This window comes from Pseudomassariella vexata (assembly GCF_002105095.1).
Source record: "Pseudomassariella vexata strain CBS 129021 chromosome Unknown BCR38scaffold_13, whole genome shotgun sequence".
Taxonomy (NCBI): domain Eukaryota; kingdom Fungi; phylum Ascomycota; class Sordariomycetes; order Amphisphaeriales; family Pseudomassariaceae; genus Pseudomassariella; species Pseudomassariella vexata.
This window is the reverse complement of record NW_024467968.1, coordinates 1,104,231-1,121,572: the sequence shown is the minus strand read 5'-3', so window position 1 is coordinate 1,121,572 and position 17,342 is coordinate 1,104,231. Positions and strand designations below refer to the sequence as shown.

The 17,342-nt window shown below is 50.1% G+C and overlaps 4 protein-coding genes across 4 annotated transcripts; 1 reads left to right on the top strand and 3 right to left on the bottom strand.

The window, feature by feature from the left end:
- Positions 1-7,962: 7,962 nt before the first annotated feature.
- On the bottom strand, positions 7,963-10,095 carry BCR38DRAFT_460403 (glycoside hydrolase superfamily; the record flags this gene model as incomplete). The annotated part of the gene is made up of 2 exons (XM_040862409.1): positions 7,963-9,765; positions 10,060-10,095. The coding sequence occupies 2 exons, from the start codon at positions 10,093-10,095 to the stop codon at positions 7,963-7,965; spliced, it is 1,839 nt and encodes a 612-aa protein (XP_040712329.1).
- A 526-nt stretch (positions 10,096-10,621) lies between these two features.
- Positions 10,622-12,855, top strand: BCR38DRAFT_445404 (general substrate transporter). Its single transcript, XM_040861013.1, has 3 exons — positions 10,622-11,379; positions 11,508-12,512; positions 12,563-12,855. Exons 1-3 carry the CDS (start codon positions 10,887-10,889, stop codon positions 12,721-12,723), a joined length of 1,659 nt encoding a protein of 552 aa, XP_040712328.1. The 5' UTR covers positions 10,622-10,886; the 3' UTR covers positions 12,724-12,855.
- Positions 12,834-14,793, bottom strand: BCR38DRAFT_445402 (uncharacterized protein). The gene has a single exon (XM_040861012.1). The coding sequence runs from the start codon at positions 14,549-14,551 to the stop codon at positions 12,935-12,937; it is 1,617 nt and encodes a 538-aa protein (XP_040712327.1). The 5' UTR covers positions 14,552-14,793; the 3' UTR covers positions 12,834-12,934.
- A 180-nt stretch (positions 14,794-14,973) lies between these two features.
- On the bottom strand, positions 14,974-16,351 carry BCR38DRAFT_445400 (uncharacterized protein). Its single transcript, XM_040861011.1, has 3 exons — positions 16,005-16,351; positions 15,545-15,935; positions 14,974-15,484 (listed from the first exon to the last, which is right to left on the bottom strand). The coding sequence occupies exons 1-3, from the start codon at positions 16,207-16,209 to the stop codon at positions 15,214-15,216; spliced, it is 867 nt and encodes a 288-aa protein (XP_040712326.1). The 5' UTR covers positions 16,210-16,351; the 3' UTR covers positions 14,974-15,213.
- Between the last annotated feature and the right edge of the window lie 991 nt (positions 16,352-17,342).

The following is a 17,342-nucleotide window of genomic DNA, read 5'->3' as shown; positions in this document are numbered from 1 at the left end:
ACCAGCCAGCTCCGTAACGATGTTGATAAAGCTTGATTTCAAATTCTTCGAGAACCAGGATGCCGTAGGGTCAGGCCCGCAGAAACGCTAGCCAAGCACCTGTCAAAAACTACATGGCCATGGTTCTGTTTGATGTATAACTCCGCAAATGGGTACCGCCCTGGGATTCCTCTCGTGATGCACAATGGCTGACGCTCTACAGACGAGTTGATGGCTAAGCATTGTTAAAAATGTAGTTGAATAGTCCTACTCAATTACACACCACAAGATGTAAGATATGGATGCGTTATTCCATAAGCTCAAGAAATATACCAGCTACGAGGTATCTCTGGAGAGATGTGACGGTCAGAACTACGTCGGGATTCTAGAGCCGGGCACTCTGTACACGGAGATAAGGAATCGAGTGCAGCGGACGAGAACGTGTTATTTATCACATTCGGTCCCAGGTGGAGTCGGATATATTGTCGGATCTCGATAAGGTATGTGATCACCCTGGGATACTTTGAAGCTATAACCCTAGATGTGAATTTGAGCCAGGGCTGATATATGGTTTGTCTGGGAGTTGCATTATTTCTTGCATTGACTGGATTTACCATTGTGCAAGTTGCTTTAAAGCAGTATTAGTGACCCACAAGCCATTCAGCTCTACGTAGCGTACGCTTGCCAACCATCGACTCTCGCTTACAGACAGGATAGCAAAAACTTTCGATTCGGACGGCGATCTCGAGCTGCTAGTGGGACCTGGGCCACAACGGAGATTCATTTTATTCTCCAAGTCAGTATCCCGGACGTCGCCTTTCTCCTGCCAACTCTCATATGGCAATTTCAAACAGTCACAAAAACCGAAGATCGGCCAATGGACTGTGTCATTGATGCCAATGTTGGTGCCCTATCGCTTCTGCTTGGCGTCGTTCATTACCGGATCTCCCAAGTTCCGATAACACTCCGCTGGACGACCTCTACAAATTGACGGTGCCCACCGACATACACGCCATGATGGATATCCTTGCTTGTTAGGCAACTTCATGACCAGATGATGTCCGCGCAAATTCTGCGCTCTGGGAACCACTTAGTGCATTACGTAAAAAGTTGCTCTAGATTGCCTGGGAACTGGGTAATCTATATTGTTTGTAACGATCACTCGCCATGTGTGTTGCAGAAATCCACAGTAGCTAGCTGAGGAAACTTATTGAACGGTGATGGTCAGAAATCTGAGTTGTATCCCCATCCACCGGGGATTTATGGTGAGTGAGCACGAATACAGAGTGTCTGACACAGAGCAAACAAAGCAAATAAGGGTGTACGATTTGATCTGTATTTGGATTAGTCAGCTATACAAAAACAAACTCAACCTTCATATTTGATTTGGTTGAATGATTTGCAAATATTTGCTGAGACCACCTCGGAGTCGGATTAACCTTATCTGGACTAATCAGATTTAGCCCCTCCATGTTCTTAACCGGACTTCATATCTATTCACGTGTTCGATCAATAGCTAATTCACTTACTTACTTAGCCGTTAACCCTTTAAGCTATTAAGTGTGGATTGAGCGCCACAGTTATGCCCTAGGCCGAAGGCGGTGTAGCGGCATGTGTAACTAGTGGGGTCAGACCTCACAGGCATAGCTTTCGCAGCACAACGTGGGCGTAGAGCAGACACACCAATCAATACGAGATTCACAGAGTCATCGACAGAGGACTGAATTTCTCATTAAGTGCATTAAACTGCAGTAACTTTATCAAGGCTATAGCCCTTCAAGCCGTCAAGCAGCTGTGATGCGAGTGCATATGGGGTGTGAATTGTTGTATTAGGAAAGGTTGGTCGGGTCAGTTATTCTAGCCTGGCAAAGCTCCTTCATAGCTCTTATCTATCTATCGATTTTATCTATAGCTATAGCTATAGGGCAACCCCCCTTGGGGTCACGTATCAAGCTGATTCCATTATGGTTATAATCTTCTAAGCCGTCTTATTGCCCTATCTATATCAACTTCATTCACCTTATTAAGGGTACAGCCCGTTAAGCCGAATTATATCGAGTCTATCACATTCTTAATATTCTATGCCACGGGGCTACCGAATCCTCTGATAAACCCGCGAACCGATCAATCGGCCGTTACCCGATACGTACCGGTAGGACCCCTATACTTGCTATATGGGTTATAGATCCCTGTCCTAACGTCCTAATGTTATAACTCTACCATACTAACGGTTACTTGTTACCTGCGGACTGATAGCGCTAATTGAACTACAAGGTAGGCCTGCTAAGATATAAATATGTTGGCAATACAGGCAAGAGGATTATATCGGTGATGATAGGACTAAGTCCCAAAGGCTGCAGCTACGGAAGGGGGATCTATGGGAAATTGGTCCAGGCACTGCACCCAGCACTGAGGCGGTGTGCCTGAGGTATGTAACAGGCCCCCCACAGCCCAACAGCTGTCGGAGTGCTCAAATCTGTGCTCAAAAGTGTAGAGCCGGAGGTCCTTTACGGGCATAAGAACGGCAAAGATCGACTCATTCGGAGTTATTTTCATAGAATTTTTATATGTATAATATTTATTCGTAGCCCTCCACTCCATATGGCTAGTTCTCTTCACTTAATACCTCGTATTCGGTCGAGTCGGTCGATTCGGTTCGGGTTCGGTGGATCGGTGGGTTGGTAGTATCGAATTGATGTTACTTGACGGAACTTCGTTACGTGACAGTTCCTAACTAGAGCCAAATCGCCGTGATTCTCTGGTACATAGGTGATTTGCCCGGAGATTGTCGATTTCTGGCTTATTTGGTGGTAAACAGGTACGATCTACGGCTTGGTCGGCAGCCATAAAGCAGTCAATTCGGTATCAATAGTCCAGTACTGATTAATAGCATCGTGGTAAATATTAAATAGGTTTGCTGACTTTGTGAAGGCCTCTTGGTCATACGTTTATCGACATCACTATATATACGGGTTTGATTTTCTCTCAAAATTTTCGATTTTTGGATGGCCTTGCTTAGAGTCTTACAGGTCCGCAGTGGTCGTGTTTGGGGTCCTGGTCATGGCCATTGGCCTGAGTGATACTCGGTTTAAGTTACATAACTGGATTTGTATAGCTGTACTTGACGCCGTCAATTTAGCTATTAAAAGACTTGATGTTATTAGATTTAGTGTCAACGGACTTGAGGCCATCGTGGCTATTGATCGGTTCGGCCGGCTTGAATATCTCTGGCTGGATAACTTGCTCTAGCATAACTGGCTCCGACAGGGCTCTGGTTTCGTAAATTGCTCTGGCTTGATTGGCTCTGGCTCTGGCTGTGGCATGTTGGCTGGCTTGGGGCCGAATACGATATCAACCAGGTGCCACAGCACTTTGGGATCTGTCTCCCCTTCCATGTCCTATCCAGCCCATTTAAGGTGTTCCATCGTATGCTCCGTAAGGCTCCCAAACATAAGCCTCGAGAACACCATAAAGGTACTGTTTGAGGCGACGTACCTCAATTATTCCGCACTCTGGCCTGCCAGATCTTCGTATTAACTTCACCAAATAGCTTGAAAAATAGCCGCAGTCCTTGGATATACGCCATTGAAGTGAAACTGATGTGATCTGTGAGTGAAGAATGCGCAGTGGCTGATATTGTGGTCAGCACAGTGCTGGAATTGGTGCTTTCTTGACGGATCGTCAAGTTGGTAGAATGCTTACGCAGCAGCGCACAGCGTTTGGTGAAGCTTGAAAAAGTGTCAACTGGCTTCAGAATGGTAAGGAACGCGGGGTTATCCACAGAGTTCACTGGCCGGAAGGTGCGAATTCGGCCAACGATAATCGCGAAAACATTGATTTGGACGTCTCTGAGATCGCCTAAGCGTCGAATATAGGCTTTCTACAGTACGACTGCCTGCAAAGTATGCTTCGATTGAAGATACGATTGATGTCGGTCAAAAGGATCCAAGGGTCGGACTAACCTCACCAACCTCACCATACCCCCTTGGTTGGCTGATGACCAAATTAGTAAGGAAAACGCTGGTGATGTTGACTAACCAGTTATCTTTTTGAGGTTAGGTGAGGGTAGCGAATTTTTGGTTGGATTTACTGCTAAGATATGAAGCTATCGTTAACCTCGCCGGCGCGGTCCCTCGGGAACATGCTGGCAGAGTTGGCTATAGCCTCTTCCGTGTCTGTAGCCTCGTCCGGTTCATCTAGCTAGTTATTATCTGTAGCTCTCCTAGCCGTTAGGACCTAAGCAGAGTATCTAGCTGGCTTATCAAGCCTGCTCCGTACTAACTTCGTAGTATCTGGTATATGCCTATAATACCAGTGTCAACGCTTGGCCGCTGTGAAGTGCCCGTTCTACCGGCAGATAAAAAAATAACCGCTCAATTTCATATCCTTCTGGATATTATGGCTATAGGCCTACGCCCATGATGAGACGGCCTTACCGGGTTCGGAGAAATTGAAGCCACAGAAACACTGGAAAAGGTGTTCTTGGGCCTCCAGGAGTACCAGAGTGGCCTCAGCCGAGATCTGGCGAGATGGCGATGCCACCGGAGTCGGCTTTCTAGGGGTAATTATACCCTCTATAGTATTAGGGTAGCGGCTTGAGCGTTATACTTGGATTTGATGTTCCCGTTGAAGGAGCAAAAGGAGGGCACATATGCCTAACCTGTCTGTATTGTAGCTAACTCTGGTCCTCTCTTCGAGGGTCTATGTATGGAAACAAAAGGGTTCTTATATAGTCAATGAATGGTAGACTTGCTGATTAATTCAGACAAGTTGTAGAAGCATATAGATAAGTAGGGAATGTTCTATCCTTGCCACATTTCTCGTAATAGAGGTATGTGGGGATGGTCGCCGTTCTAGGTGGCGATAGTGGCAAGTATAGGACCCACATGGCCCACAGGGCCCATATTGTCCAACTGTTATAGTTTAAAGTACTAGACATTTTGCAGAGATTTGCGAGCTAACAAGTCTTACAGGGGGTCCTACACGGCTGGTAGGGACCTCCAGCACCTTGAAATTACCCAAAAATACGGCTGTCAGTACTGTTAAAATAGCTATTTGAGCCCTAGTAACTATAAACCAACCAGGTTGCCAAACCAGGCCCTCCGGTGAGGTTAGAAATTTAACCAAAGTCCGGAGAATGATGAGGTTATTGTAAATACACACTAACCCTAGCTCACCAGGTTGGCATGGTGAGGTTGTTCCGACCCTTGAAAGAATCACATCAGTAAAGCGGAAGTATCGGGGGGCGCATAACCTGTTGGCAATACAGGCAAGAGGATTCTATAGGTGGTGAGGATGGTACTAAGTCCTAAAGGCTGCACCTACGAAACTGCTATCTATCGGCAATTGACCCAAGCGCTGCACTCAGCACAGAAGCGGTGTGCCTGGAACACGCAACAATATCCATATAACTACAGGATTTAGTAAGTGTGAATAAAATAAGCAGTAAACCTATAATAGTTATTAACGGATCCTAGCTATATACCTACTAGAACTTAGATATGCAATAACAGTACTGCATTAAGGTAATTAAGATATTTTCTATATTATTCGAACAGTTACCCTTCTAAGCTAGATAAAGATCATACCTACAGTTAGTTATAGCGGTTAGAAGGTCATTAGCCTTTACGTGGCTAGTATCTACGGCCGCTTTACTAGGGCTCGGCACTACAAGCTATTCTCGGAACCCCCGACAACGGTTAATTAAGGTAGGGTCTATTTAATCCATTTCTACTAAAATTTATATAATACGCAGGAGTAGTCGATCTAGCTTATTTCGAAGATTTCGATAGACACCTTCCCAGTCAGGAATCTCGGCTTCTAACAGATATAATTGCGCACATATCCATCTCTCTAGATTGAAAAGTTGACAACCCCCAAATAGCCGGTGAGTGATTGAACCTTTTGATAAGTACTGCGTAATAACAAGAAGCCAGATACTTCTTGGGCAAAGTGTAACATCTAGTATTATACTTCTCTAGATACAGAGGTGTGTGCTATCCTATATCTGAGGATTGTGAGAGCAAATGACTTCCTGGCGAAGGGCTGTCAAAACTCAAGACGAAGGCAACTTGATGAAATCGACCACATGAAAAAAAGTCGACATATCAGGCTTGGCGAAAATTCGTGAGTCTTTGTAGTCAGGGACTTTGATGGCAATACTTTACACAAAGAGCTGCAGATTATTTGGGCTAGTCGAAGCATGTTCAGGTTATCAAACCAGTCGGTACTTGCCTATACTCGACGCCGTATATTCTCTAAAAGCCCTCGGTGAGTATCGATGAAAAGGTCCATATTCGAGGCATAGTGAATACAGAAAACGCGGCGACTGAAGTTAAACCAACCAAGATAGGTAGGAACTCCTTGGTATCTGGTTACGTACTTGTGAGGGTTTTACTTGGAGATCTCGACTCTGGTGTAGGTTCTCTTCGTGACTGAGCGTGTCTCTCTGCATACTTCACCAGTAACAGAACTATTCTCTCCCACAGTTAAGTAGGGGATTTGGAATCGCTTGAACTCGATGAACGACCTATGACCCTGAAGATGAGTAATTACATCATACAATTCAAAGAACGGCTGAACCATGGTTGCCTCTGTAGTATTTTATTCCTGGAATTCCCTAACGCTACCCTAAGTTAATGACTTGAAAGGAGATGGATATCCTGTAGAGATACTTACCATTTTTTCAGCACAAGTTGCCAGACCTTTTGTCAGATCGTAGGTCGAGGTTTAGGGAACTGAGTTAACAATTTGACGGACATTTTGTTCACAAAGTAGAGGATGGCTCAGCGATCGACGTTGTCGACGGTCTTTTGGGGGATCCTGTGGAGGAAAAAGCTCGAATTTGGGAGGATTCACAGAAAGAGGTTGCAAGGCATCGGGGGCACCAAAGTGGAACCTGTAGAAAGGAGAATGGATTTGAATTAAATTCAACGGCTAAACGTAGGGACTTAGGGAGGACTTCAGGAGTTGAACACCACAGAACAAAGGTACTCCCGGCCAGGGGCCAATCCGAGAAAAGGGCAAGTCTTTTTTTTATCTTAGTGCCCGGGCTGCTAAGTTTGAAGAACGGTTACGGCTTAGCGGGAAGAGAAATCTGCTTTGCAGCGCGAGCGCTAAAGCGTCACATATACTCCGGCAGGATAGGCCGGCGAAGAGGAAGCAGGCGTCGCAGCTACTCCGACCGGCAGGGTACACTATGGAGAAGGAGGCCCGGGGCTCCGAGTGGATGAGTGAGGAAAAGGAGGTCCCGGCTGCCCTCCTCGGCCACTGGAGGAAGAGATGGCTCACCGGAGCAGAGCATCACGATCGCCAGCGACGCGCCATCGCTGAGGAACCGGAGGGCCCTTCGATGCAGATACCGAAAGGGGGCAAGTATTTCGGCATGAACCGACTGGAAGCGTCTACGCTGTGCCAGATCAGGACGGAAAAAATAGGACTAGCAGCCTTCTTATTCAAGACAGGGGCTTTTGGTGTGTACTCGCCGCTATGCCGCTGTGGCGACGCCCCTGAGACGGCAGAGCACGTAATCCTCTTTTGCGGGCTGTTGGAAGGACCGAGGGAACGATTACGGGCCGCTATCGCACCACGGCCACTATACTCTCGCAGAGACCTCGCAACGGCAACAGGAGAACCAGTAGTTAGTGGGACTATTGTAAGGTGGCTGCTAGGGACGGGTCGGACAGCTTCAAGGCCCAGATAGCATCGATCTTCTCAGGGGGGACTTTGTTGGTAGGTTGAGAACCAACGTAGTATGGTAGTGAACGCAACGCAGTCGCCAATAGGGCGAACCGACGACGCAGCGTATGTATTTAGTCCAGCCATTAGGGCACGGTTTGGCATACGGGAGTACTAGCAGAGGTACCGGGGGCTTCGAGCCTACGGCGTATTTAATAATAATAAGATAGGAGCAGTTTTTCCTAGTACCGAAGTGGTGGACACTGAAAGCAGAAGGACAGCTCACTACGACAAATCTTTTCATACCTAAATATCACCAGCTTCGAAATTAACATACACCCGCCCCTCCCAAGGCCTCAACGCCGCTTCATGCTCGCCGCCCACCATCTTTGGCCCACGATCCGTAGTGCTAAACAGCAACCTCACCTCATCAGCCCCTTCACACCCCAGGGATTTCTTGACATCAACACACTTCTGAACCTCCTTAGACCAATTCATGACCACCAAAGCCCTTCTATTCCCACCACTCTCAGTAGTACTCTCCTTCAAATAAACAAATCTCTTCTCATCTCCCTCTTCCAACGCCGTAAACCTCCCATGAACAAACAAATCTTTAAACCTCTTCCTCAACCTCAATGCCCTCTTCCAAAACTCCAATACACTACCCTGGTCACCCCTCTGCTTCATCGCGTTAATCTCCCCAAACCCATCATGAACCCTCATCCATGTCCTATCCCCCTCACTAAACCCCGCGTTCTTCTTGCCCCCATCCCATTGAAACGGTATCCTGGAGTGATCACGCGCCAGAATACGCAGCCCGTGCATTGTATCTCTTACCCGCTGCTCATCCCCACTATCCACCGCCTCCTGGTAAAAATTCCGACTCTCGACATCCTTGTACTCCTCAATCCCCCACTCAGATGGCATGTTCACCATCCCGATCTCCTGTCCCTGATACAGGAATAGCGTCCCCGTCAGCGTAATCTGCCACAGCGCTAGCGTCTTCGCGCTCGCCCTCCATAGTTCGGGCGTGCTCGTGTCCCCGAACCGGCTTACCGCGCGGCCGTTATCATGGTTCTCGCAGAACACCGTAGTCCAGGCGTCCGTGCCCTCGATGAACGTCTGAAATTTCTTTACCGTCTCCTTGAACGTCGAAAGCGTGTACGGTCGATATATGTACTTCGGTCCGAATCCGCCTCCCGTGCCAAGCCGGATCATGCTAAACTCGAAAACCATGTCTAGCTCCTTGGCGGAGGCGGATACGTACGGTATCACGTCGTGTGGACTGGCCATGTTGGACAGCTCGCCAACGCTAACAGCATTGTAAGGCGCCAGTACCTTTTGGTTCATCTCCCGTATGAACTCATGGATGCGTGGGCCATTACACCACATTTCTGGCGCGGGCTGACTGTCGGATTGTGGATCCGTGACCGGGGCATCGACGTACTCAGTTCGCTTCGAGTACTTGTTTACGGTGTCGATCCTGAACCCGTCGACACCTCGATCGAGCCAGAACCGCATCGTGTCATTGTAGATGGCCTCGCGACACTCATCATTCTCCCAGTTGAGGTCAGGCTGATCTGGCGCGTAGAGATGCAGGTAGTACTCCTGCGTGTCCTCATCCCACGTCCAAGTCGGGCCAGCAAAGTAACCCCGCCAATTCGTTGGCGGAATACGCCTGCCGTGACTGTCATACCGAGCAGGCCTCCAGATATACCAATCCCGCTTTGGGCTCGTCTTGGAGCTCCTCGATTCCTTAAACCACGCGTGTTCAACCGAAGTGTGGTTCACCACCAAATCCAGGATCAACTTCATGTCCCTAGCATGGCACTCAGCCGTCAGCCGGTCCACGTCCACCACCGTGCCGTACGGCGCGTAGATGGCCTGGTAGTCCGAGACATCGTAGCCCATGTCGGCCTGGGGGCTCTCGAAGACGGGGGACAGCCACACGCAATCGACGCCCAGGTCGGCCAGGTAGTCAAGCTCCGAGATGAGACCGGGGATGTCGCCCCAACCCTCGGCGCTGGAGTCCTTGAAGGACGCCGGGTAGACTTGGTAGAACACGGCCGCTTTCCACCAGGGCTCTTTGCCGATTAGGCCAGTGCCATTCTGGATGTCGTGATGGCAGTGCAGTCCATTTGTGGTCGAGGCGGTGTTGTTCTTGTGTGGGCGTCCATTCGTGCTAGCTGCCGCGCTGGTCGCCGACATAGTCCCGTTAATAGGCATTTTCGTCTACTCCCTGAGCTCGGATGCCCTGGATTCTCCACGAGTTGGAAGCTACTCTGGGAATGTAGAGACCTACGCGAATGCCCTCTGGAAGAAAAGATCAGGGAGGGGGTCGTGTGAATTAACGAACAAGCCAAGGAATGGAATGCCCGGAAAGACCGAGGACTTCTTACCGACGAGCGGAGTGCGTGCCTTGGAACGCAAACATTCCATCATGGCGGGTTGTGCTTGCATATGCGATTGACCCGCATAATCGCGGAGTGGTCCATCTGCACCGGTGGACGCTTACAGCGAAACGATGCAGGAGGACTAAAGCCACAGTCACGGGAGCGCAATTGAGATGAGAAAAGTTGGAGTTTTGCCCAAAAGCCAAGGGTTGGATAAGATTTAGACTGTAACTCTCCTACACAAACTCCGCCTAGATTCCAATTTGGAGAGCAGAACTCCGACGTCTCGTGATGGGCTTTCTATTTCGATGATTTGGGCGTTTAAACTGGCGAAGTATCCTTTAAGTCGGAGGACAAGACAGAGACCAATGATCAGTTATGAACTCCGTCTACCTTGACGATTATTCGATAACCCCGCTCATCCATTCCCCGTCCTCATCCTCCCATGCAACCCCAGCAGTCTCAATCCGGTCTAACCCCGCATACCTCACAACGAGAGCGTGTCTTCCCCACAATCATACGATGAAAAACTCCCGGGCCACGTGCAGGGTTTCGTGCATATTCGGAGCAACGTCGTTTTTTCTGGGGTATCGTACTGGGGTATTGTGATGTGCAGCATGCGGCAGCGTTGTGAATATACTGTTTTTGAAGACGCGCTTGGATAGCATCGCATCTGCCACATGAGCCCTCCCATCTTGTATCTGGCCAGACGACTTAATTTGGGGACATCGAAACGTGTTCATCTCTTCTTTAGGATTCAGTTCACTGGTCGATTCTGCAATCCCAACCCTGAGGAACTTCCATTGCACCCGGTATCAACGTCCGCCAGTGGCCACAATGGCCGACGAAAGGATCCAACCACAGCCGGCCGAAGAAGCCGGCAAGATCCCACCCCTCGCCGACTCACCCGCCATAATCAACGAAGCCAAGCACGCCTCGGACTGCGAGCACGCCATGACCCTCCTACAAGCCCTGCGCGTGTACCCCAAAGCCATCGGATGGTCCGTCCTCCTCTCCTCAACGCTCATCATGGAAGGCTACGATCTAGCCCTTCTCTCCGCTCTCTACAACTCGCAAGTCTTCAACAAGAAATTCGGTGCTTTCAACGAGTCGACGGGGAAGTACGCCATCTCGGCCGCCTGGCAGTCTGGACTCAGCAACGGGGCTAGAGCCGGGGAGATCTTGGGCTTGATTATCGCGGGGTGGTGTAGTGATCGGTATGGGCATAAATTGACTACGATAGCGAGTCTGGTGCTCATGATTGGTTTTATTGCTGTGCTGTTCTTTGCGCCCAGGATTGAGGTTTTGCTTGCGGGAGAGGTATTATGTGGTAAGTCTCACACAGTTATGACACCTTTCCCTCTCATTTCGCCGTCAAACATTCCAACACTCGAACAATCAAGTTTGCCCCCCCTGAAAGATCAGAACGGGACTGACAGAAGAAAAATATAATAAAAGGAATCCCCTGGGGCGCCTTTCAATCAGTAAGCCCCGCCTACGCTTCTGAAGTAGCCCCCACAGTCCTACGCCCCTACCTAACCACCTTCATCAACATGTGCTGGGTGATTGGGCAATTCTTCGCTGCAGCCGTGAACAAAGGTTCCATAAACCGCACCGATGAATGGGCCTACCGTATCCCCTTCGGCGTGCAGTGGGTATGGCCCCTCCCCATCCTAGCAGGCGTCCTCTTTGCCCCCGAAAGCCCCTGGTGGCACGTCCGGCAGGGCAACCGGGCCGCGGCGAAAGCATCGCTTCTCCGTCTCACGTCCAAGGGTAAAGATCCTAGTTTTCATGCGGATGAGACGATTGCGTTGATCGAGCATACGAATGAGCTGGAGAAGAAAATGAAAGAAGGTGTTAGGTTCCGGGATTGTTTCCGGGACGTGGACTTGAGGAGGACGGAGATCGTGGTCGGGATTTGGCTTGTTCAGACGCTTGGCGGGCAGAATATCATGGGGTATTTCACGTACTTCATGACGCAGTCGGGTATGGAGGCTTCGAATTCGTTTTCTCTATCTATGGGCCAGTACGCACTTGGCATGGTTGGCACCGCTGGGTCGTGGTTCCTCATGGCGCGCGTGGGACGGCGGACGATTCATCTGGGTGGTATCTGCACGCAGTGCCTGTTACTCATCATCGTGGGGAGCATCGGCTTCTCTGGAACAAAGGCGTCCATCTGGGCGATTGGAGGCCTGCTTATTTTCTTCACATTCGTGTACGATTTTGCCGTCGGGCCGGTGACGTACTCGTTGATTTCGGAGCTGTCAAGCACGAGGTTGAAGGCCAAGACGATTGTTCTTGCTAGAGCGGCCTATAACGCAAGCAATATTTTCGTCAACGTCATGACGAATTACCAGTTGAGTTCGGAGGCGTGGAATTGGGGGGCGAAGGCGGCGTATTTCTGGGCCGTCACGGCGCTGTTGAGTACGGTTTGGGTGTTCTTTCGTTTGCCGGAACCGAAAGGTATGTTTCAAATTCGCTCGTTGCAGCATCAGTTGACTGACGTTTTTCAGATCGTACATACGCTGAATTGGATCTTCTCTTCGAACACCGAGTTGCGGCACGTAAGTTTGCCAAGACGATGATTAATCCTTTTCCCAACTCTGTAGATGAAGTCAAGAGGTTTTCGACTGAGAAGGAGCTAGAGCACGGGAAAATGGAGACCAGGCCTTAAAACCTGTGCGGATATCCAGTCGTTGCCCGTCAGATGATAGTATGTCATCTATTGTCAGTAAATACTTGCAGCCCTCTGGCTTCGTAAATTCACATGTAATACTCATCCAATTGATGAAAGCCTTTAATTCCATATGTAGCTATTACAACGCTGTGTTTCCAGCTTCGAACCTACGTGGATTACCATACCAGTTTCCGTACCATGTGAGCGTTTAACCCCTAACCATACCCGGCAAAACCGCCACCAAATGCTTGACGAGTAAACGTTCATACACCGTCTTCCCCCCGGGCAACTCCCTAATCAACCCCCTCAAATACCTCACATCTTCCTCGGCAGCTGCCCTCATAATCCCGACGGGCACACGCGCCAACACATTGATCACCACACAAGCAATATCAAACAACTTCTCCGTCAATCCCACACCATGCACATTCATACTCGCCAACTCCAGATCCCGAGTCGACATCGCGAGGTCTTTGGCCACTACCAGCGGATAATGATACGTATGCGAGCTAGCCGCCGACCCGGGTGGGGCTTCGAAGAGCTGGCCTAGTCGCAACCGGACTTGCCAGAGGATGATGCGCAGCCAAAGTTGAGTGACGCGGAGGTTGGCTTTTTGGGTTTGGTGGAGGGTTGAGGGAGGGGAGGGGGAGTAGTGGAGGGCGGCGTTGACGCTGGATTCAATACCATCTAAGGCGCTGGACGAGGGCGGGCAGGAGAGGGTTTCGGCATTGAGGATGGCTATGAAGGAGGTGTCGAGGGGCTGGAAGAGAGCGGCTAGACACCAGAATCCTGCCAGTTCGGAGGTTTCAAGTGCGCTGTTTACTGGGGAAGTTGAGGAGGGCATAAAGCTTGGACTAGAGGCCGTGATCTGCAACGTGATAGGCCGTTTGTAGCGTATAGCATGAGACCTTTCCGACGCAACCAAAACCCAGAACAGTCGCTCGGCCAACACACGCGTGAGGTCAGGCAGCATCTCTATCTTGAGAAGCATACATAGCGTCGTTGTCTCCCTAAGGAAGAAGAAGGCCTGGCTGTGATGAAACAACGCCGCATGACACGCATACAAGAAAAAATTAAACAGCACATGCTCAAAAATCGGATTCGACTGCCGCGAAAGATGACGATGTGCTGCCAGAGCCTCGTCCAGCAGGATCCAGCCATACTTGGCGTTGGTCTTGGCGACAATGCGGTCTCCCGATCCAACGGGTCGGGACTCTGGCGGCTCGACCTGTAAAAGCACCATGGTGCACATGCCGAGCAGTACGCAGTAAGCTTCGTTGCTGGCCTCAGACGCTTCGGCGACGCTGCGTCGTAGAGTAGCTACGTACTCTGGTGTCAAAATGGGTATCGTCGGACGCAGACGCGCAAAGAAGCGCTCGGTGCAGTGGTCGATGACAGCTGCGGGGAGAAGGTCAATTTGCCGCTGGAACGACTCACGCGCGAAGCTGGTAAAAGCTTGCGGTGTGATTGGCAGATCCAGCGAGGATAACGAAGGCGAAGTGATGGATCCGGGTGTCCCAATCATGTAGGCATCATAATGTTGTTGGTGCTCTCGAGCAGGCGGCTGTAGAGGTGGTGCGATTCCGCTAGCAAGACACTGTTCCGCCAAACCCGTCTTGACGCACCGTTGACACGGTCGCACCTCGCTGCATCCCTTCTGCAATCGCCTGCACCGCGCACATGCTCGTGATACCTGAGTTCGCTTCATGCGCTGGGCTGCCGGCTTGCCGCTGTTGGACAGAGGTCTGTAGGCCACTTGCAACCCATCGGCACCACTCACAGGTGAGCTGGAATCAGCCCGATTATCTTCGTGTGACGTCGTCATGCTCAAATAGAGCCATAGCCACCTTTCGCATCGTGAAATGGAGATTGATAAACCTAAGGTAAGCGGTGAAGAGCTTTTTAAAGCATGGCCTTGGGTAAGGATTAGATGTCCAGATTCAAACCCCAGATTTCCACATGCTGTGTGTCGGTTGGCTACTGGGATAATTCTGCGGGGTTGACAACCGAGTGCCTGACTCGGCCCGTCTTGGGAACTCCCACGAATACCATCACCCCGGATGTGGTATTCTATTCGGTCCTGTTCGTGATGCTGGATGATATTTTGACACTGTCATTGGCCAATTCGCTATGCGCATGGCGCAACTTGCTTAAGTAGGTGCTCTAGAACGCAACGCATCTGTTATAGGTCATTTTCGTTCGGATCGGAAGAGGGCGAAGGACTGAACGCGACAAAACCGCCGCACCGTTGTGTATATCATTACGCCATTTTGCGCACATCTAACTGTCGGCTGGCTAGAATGTTGATCTTGCAGCAAAACCCCAGTAGTTGGTAGAGAATGGTGTGCTGTCTATTGTACGCTCAGATGTTAAATACATGTAATTATACAATACAAACCCTTTATACTGGCCAAACCACTTGCCAGATTGACAGTTTAAGGTTTTTTTGTACATGTCTCTAATGCTCTCCCCCCAGGTTCTAGTGCTTTATTTGCTTGTCGATTGCACCACCGTCTTCTGATCTGGAGAGCTCGTTGGCAGCACCTCTTTCGCCTCCTTCACAACCTTGTCTGTCTTTGCCTTTGTAGCCTTGTCCGTTGCCAAAGGTGCAGATTCTCCTTCTGACGGCAAGGTCTTCACAGTCGCGGTGCCTGCCTCTAGTACACCATCCAGCGTCCCCTCAGCCGGTGCCTCTTCGTCATCAGCTAGCTCCTCCCCGTAGACGTCGGGGTGTGCTCGGAAGCAGTCTTGCATATGCCTGCCCCTTGTTAGCATACCTATTCAATAAATACCACCCGTGATTGGTATCACTACGTACTGGAACTTCTCAATGCAGTCAATTCCCTTTGGCTCCTCCTTGGAGTACACAAAGCAGCTGAACGCAGCCTTGAACTCCTCGCCACAAGGTCCATGTGCCATGCCTCCTAGACACGGGCAATCCCAGTTAATCTCGCCCGTCTCAGGGTTGAAGGCACCCTGCTGATCCGCCTCTGCTTCCAAGTCCGCGGGGCTTCCTACAGCGCCCACCTCGCCATCTTGTGTGGGTGGTACCTCAGAATCTGCGGGAGATGGAGCAGCAGTTGCCTCCTCCCGTGCCGCCACTGCTTTTGCTAAACGGGCCTCGGCTTCTCGTCGCTTCTGCTCGATCACAGCTTCTACCGTCGGTAGATCATCGTCGGAGAACACCGGCGGGGCGGCCATGTGTTGTGCTGGCAAAGAGGGAAAGCTGTTAGCTGCGAGATCCTGTCGTTAGGATGGAAACGAATAATATCGCATACGTGCTATCTCGTCCGCAAAGGCCGGGCTGGTGGTATACCAGTACAGAGCGCCAAAAGCTAAACCCCATCTCAGACCCGTGCCCTTCCAACTCCTCTTCTTGTCTGCGGGTTTCGTTGAGGCGAATCGTCGTCCGGCTGTGGTGAGTGTGGTTTGTCGCAGGGCATTGACTGCCCGCGGCGTTGACCGCAACGCTGATCGGTACATTGTGTGGCGAAGAGAGATTCTGCGCAACTAAAAGAGCGACGACAGAAGGAAAGTATAAAAGTACATCAGTCGTGATGCACAGAATTGCTTCACTAAAGGGTTTGTAAGCAGCAATTGTATGTGACCGGGCCCTAGTCGGGTCGCCAAAATCGCAAATTTTAGTCTGATGCTGGTGACGCGCCTTCCGACTTCCCGGCATCTGCAGGGAGCTCGGGCCACCCTAGCGCTAATACACTACGAAGTATCGACGGCGGGCCGATCGAAGCTTCGTTGAAGTTGTCATGGTCATTGATCCATTTTCCAACTCAACAAGCCACTGCCGAGTTCAAAAGGCAGAAATTCGATCTCAAGCTTGGGGTAAGTTGAAGCTTACTGCTCTGAGTCAGCGTCTGACTGATACTGGGGCACAATTCTGCTAATCTGTTTGACCTTGGAGCCTAGAGACTTTTATCAGTGAAACGGGAATTTCAAGACACATCGTAGCTGAGATCTCTGCTTAATTCCTTCACGATTATTCTCACCACCCCCGTGGTCTTGCATCGGACTATGTACGCTTCCTCCTAAACGCCTCATACCTACACAGCCCGGTCATACCCTCATGAGCTAGTGTCCTAGTCGTTTCAAAATTTTTGAACTCCCGTCTACCTCATATCCCTAACGAAACTCTCTGCAATCGTCTCACTCCCTTATCAACCCTGTTCACATTATTCGCCAGCTCATCCAAAACACCATACCACTCTTCACTCTGATAGACCTGAATATCGTGCATAGCCTCAAGAATCAATGACTCGAAGTAATCCTACTTCTCGTCAGGACAATCCCATCCGCCAGCTCCTCCGCGCGGCACTGCTTGTTGCCTGTGAGATGGCTGCAATGTCGGATTTGTGGTGAGTTTGACTTCGCTATAACTTCCTGTTGTTGCGAGACAGGTGCTCGGGTCTCGGTTTTGGCCTTGGACCTTTTGATGTTGGAAGGTGCATTGGTCGGCTGGGTGGTATTGGTATTGACATTGGCAACTGCCACAGGGGAATGGTAGGCTCCCCCGGTACGAACAGGATGAGCGAAAGGATGGGGCTCGGGCGCGGGCTCGAGTTGGTAAAGTCCCTGATTTGGGCAAGGTAGACTGATAGATG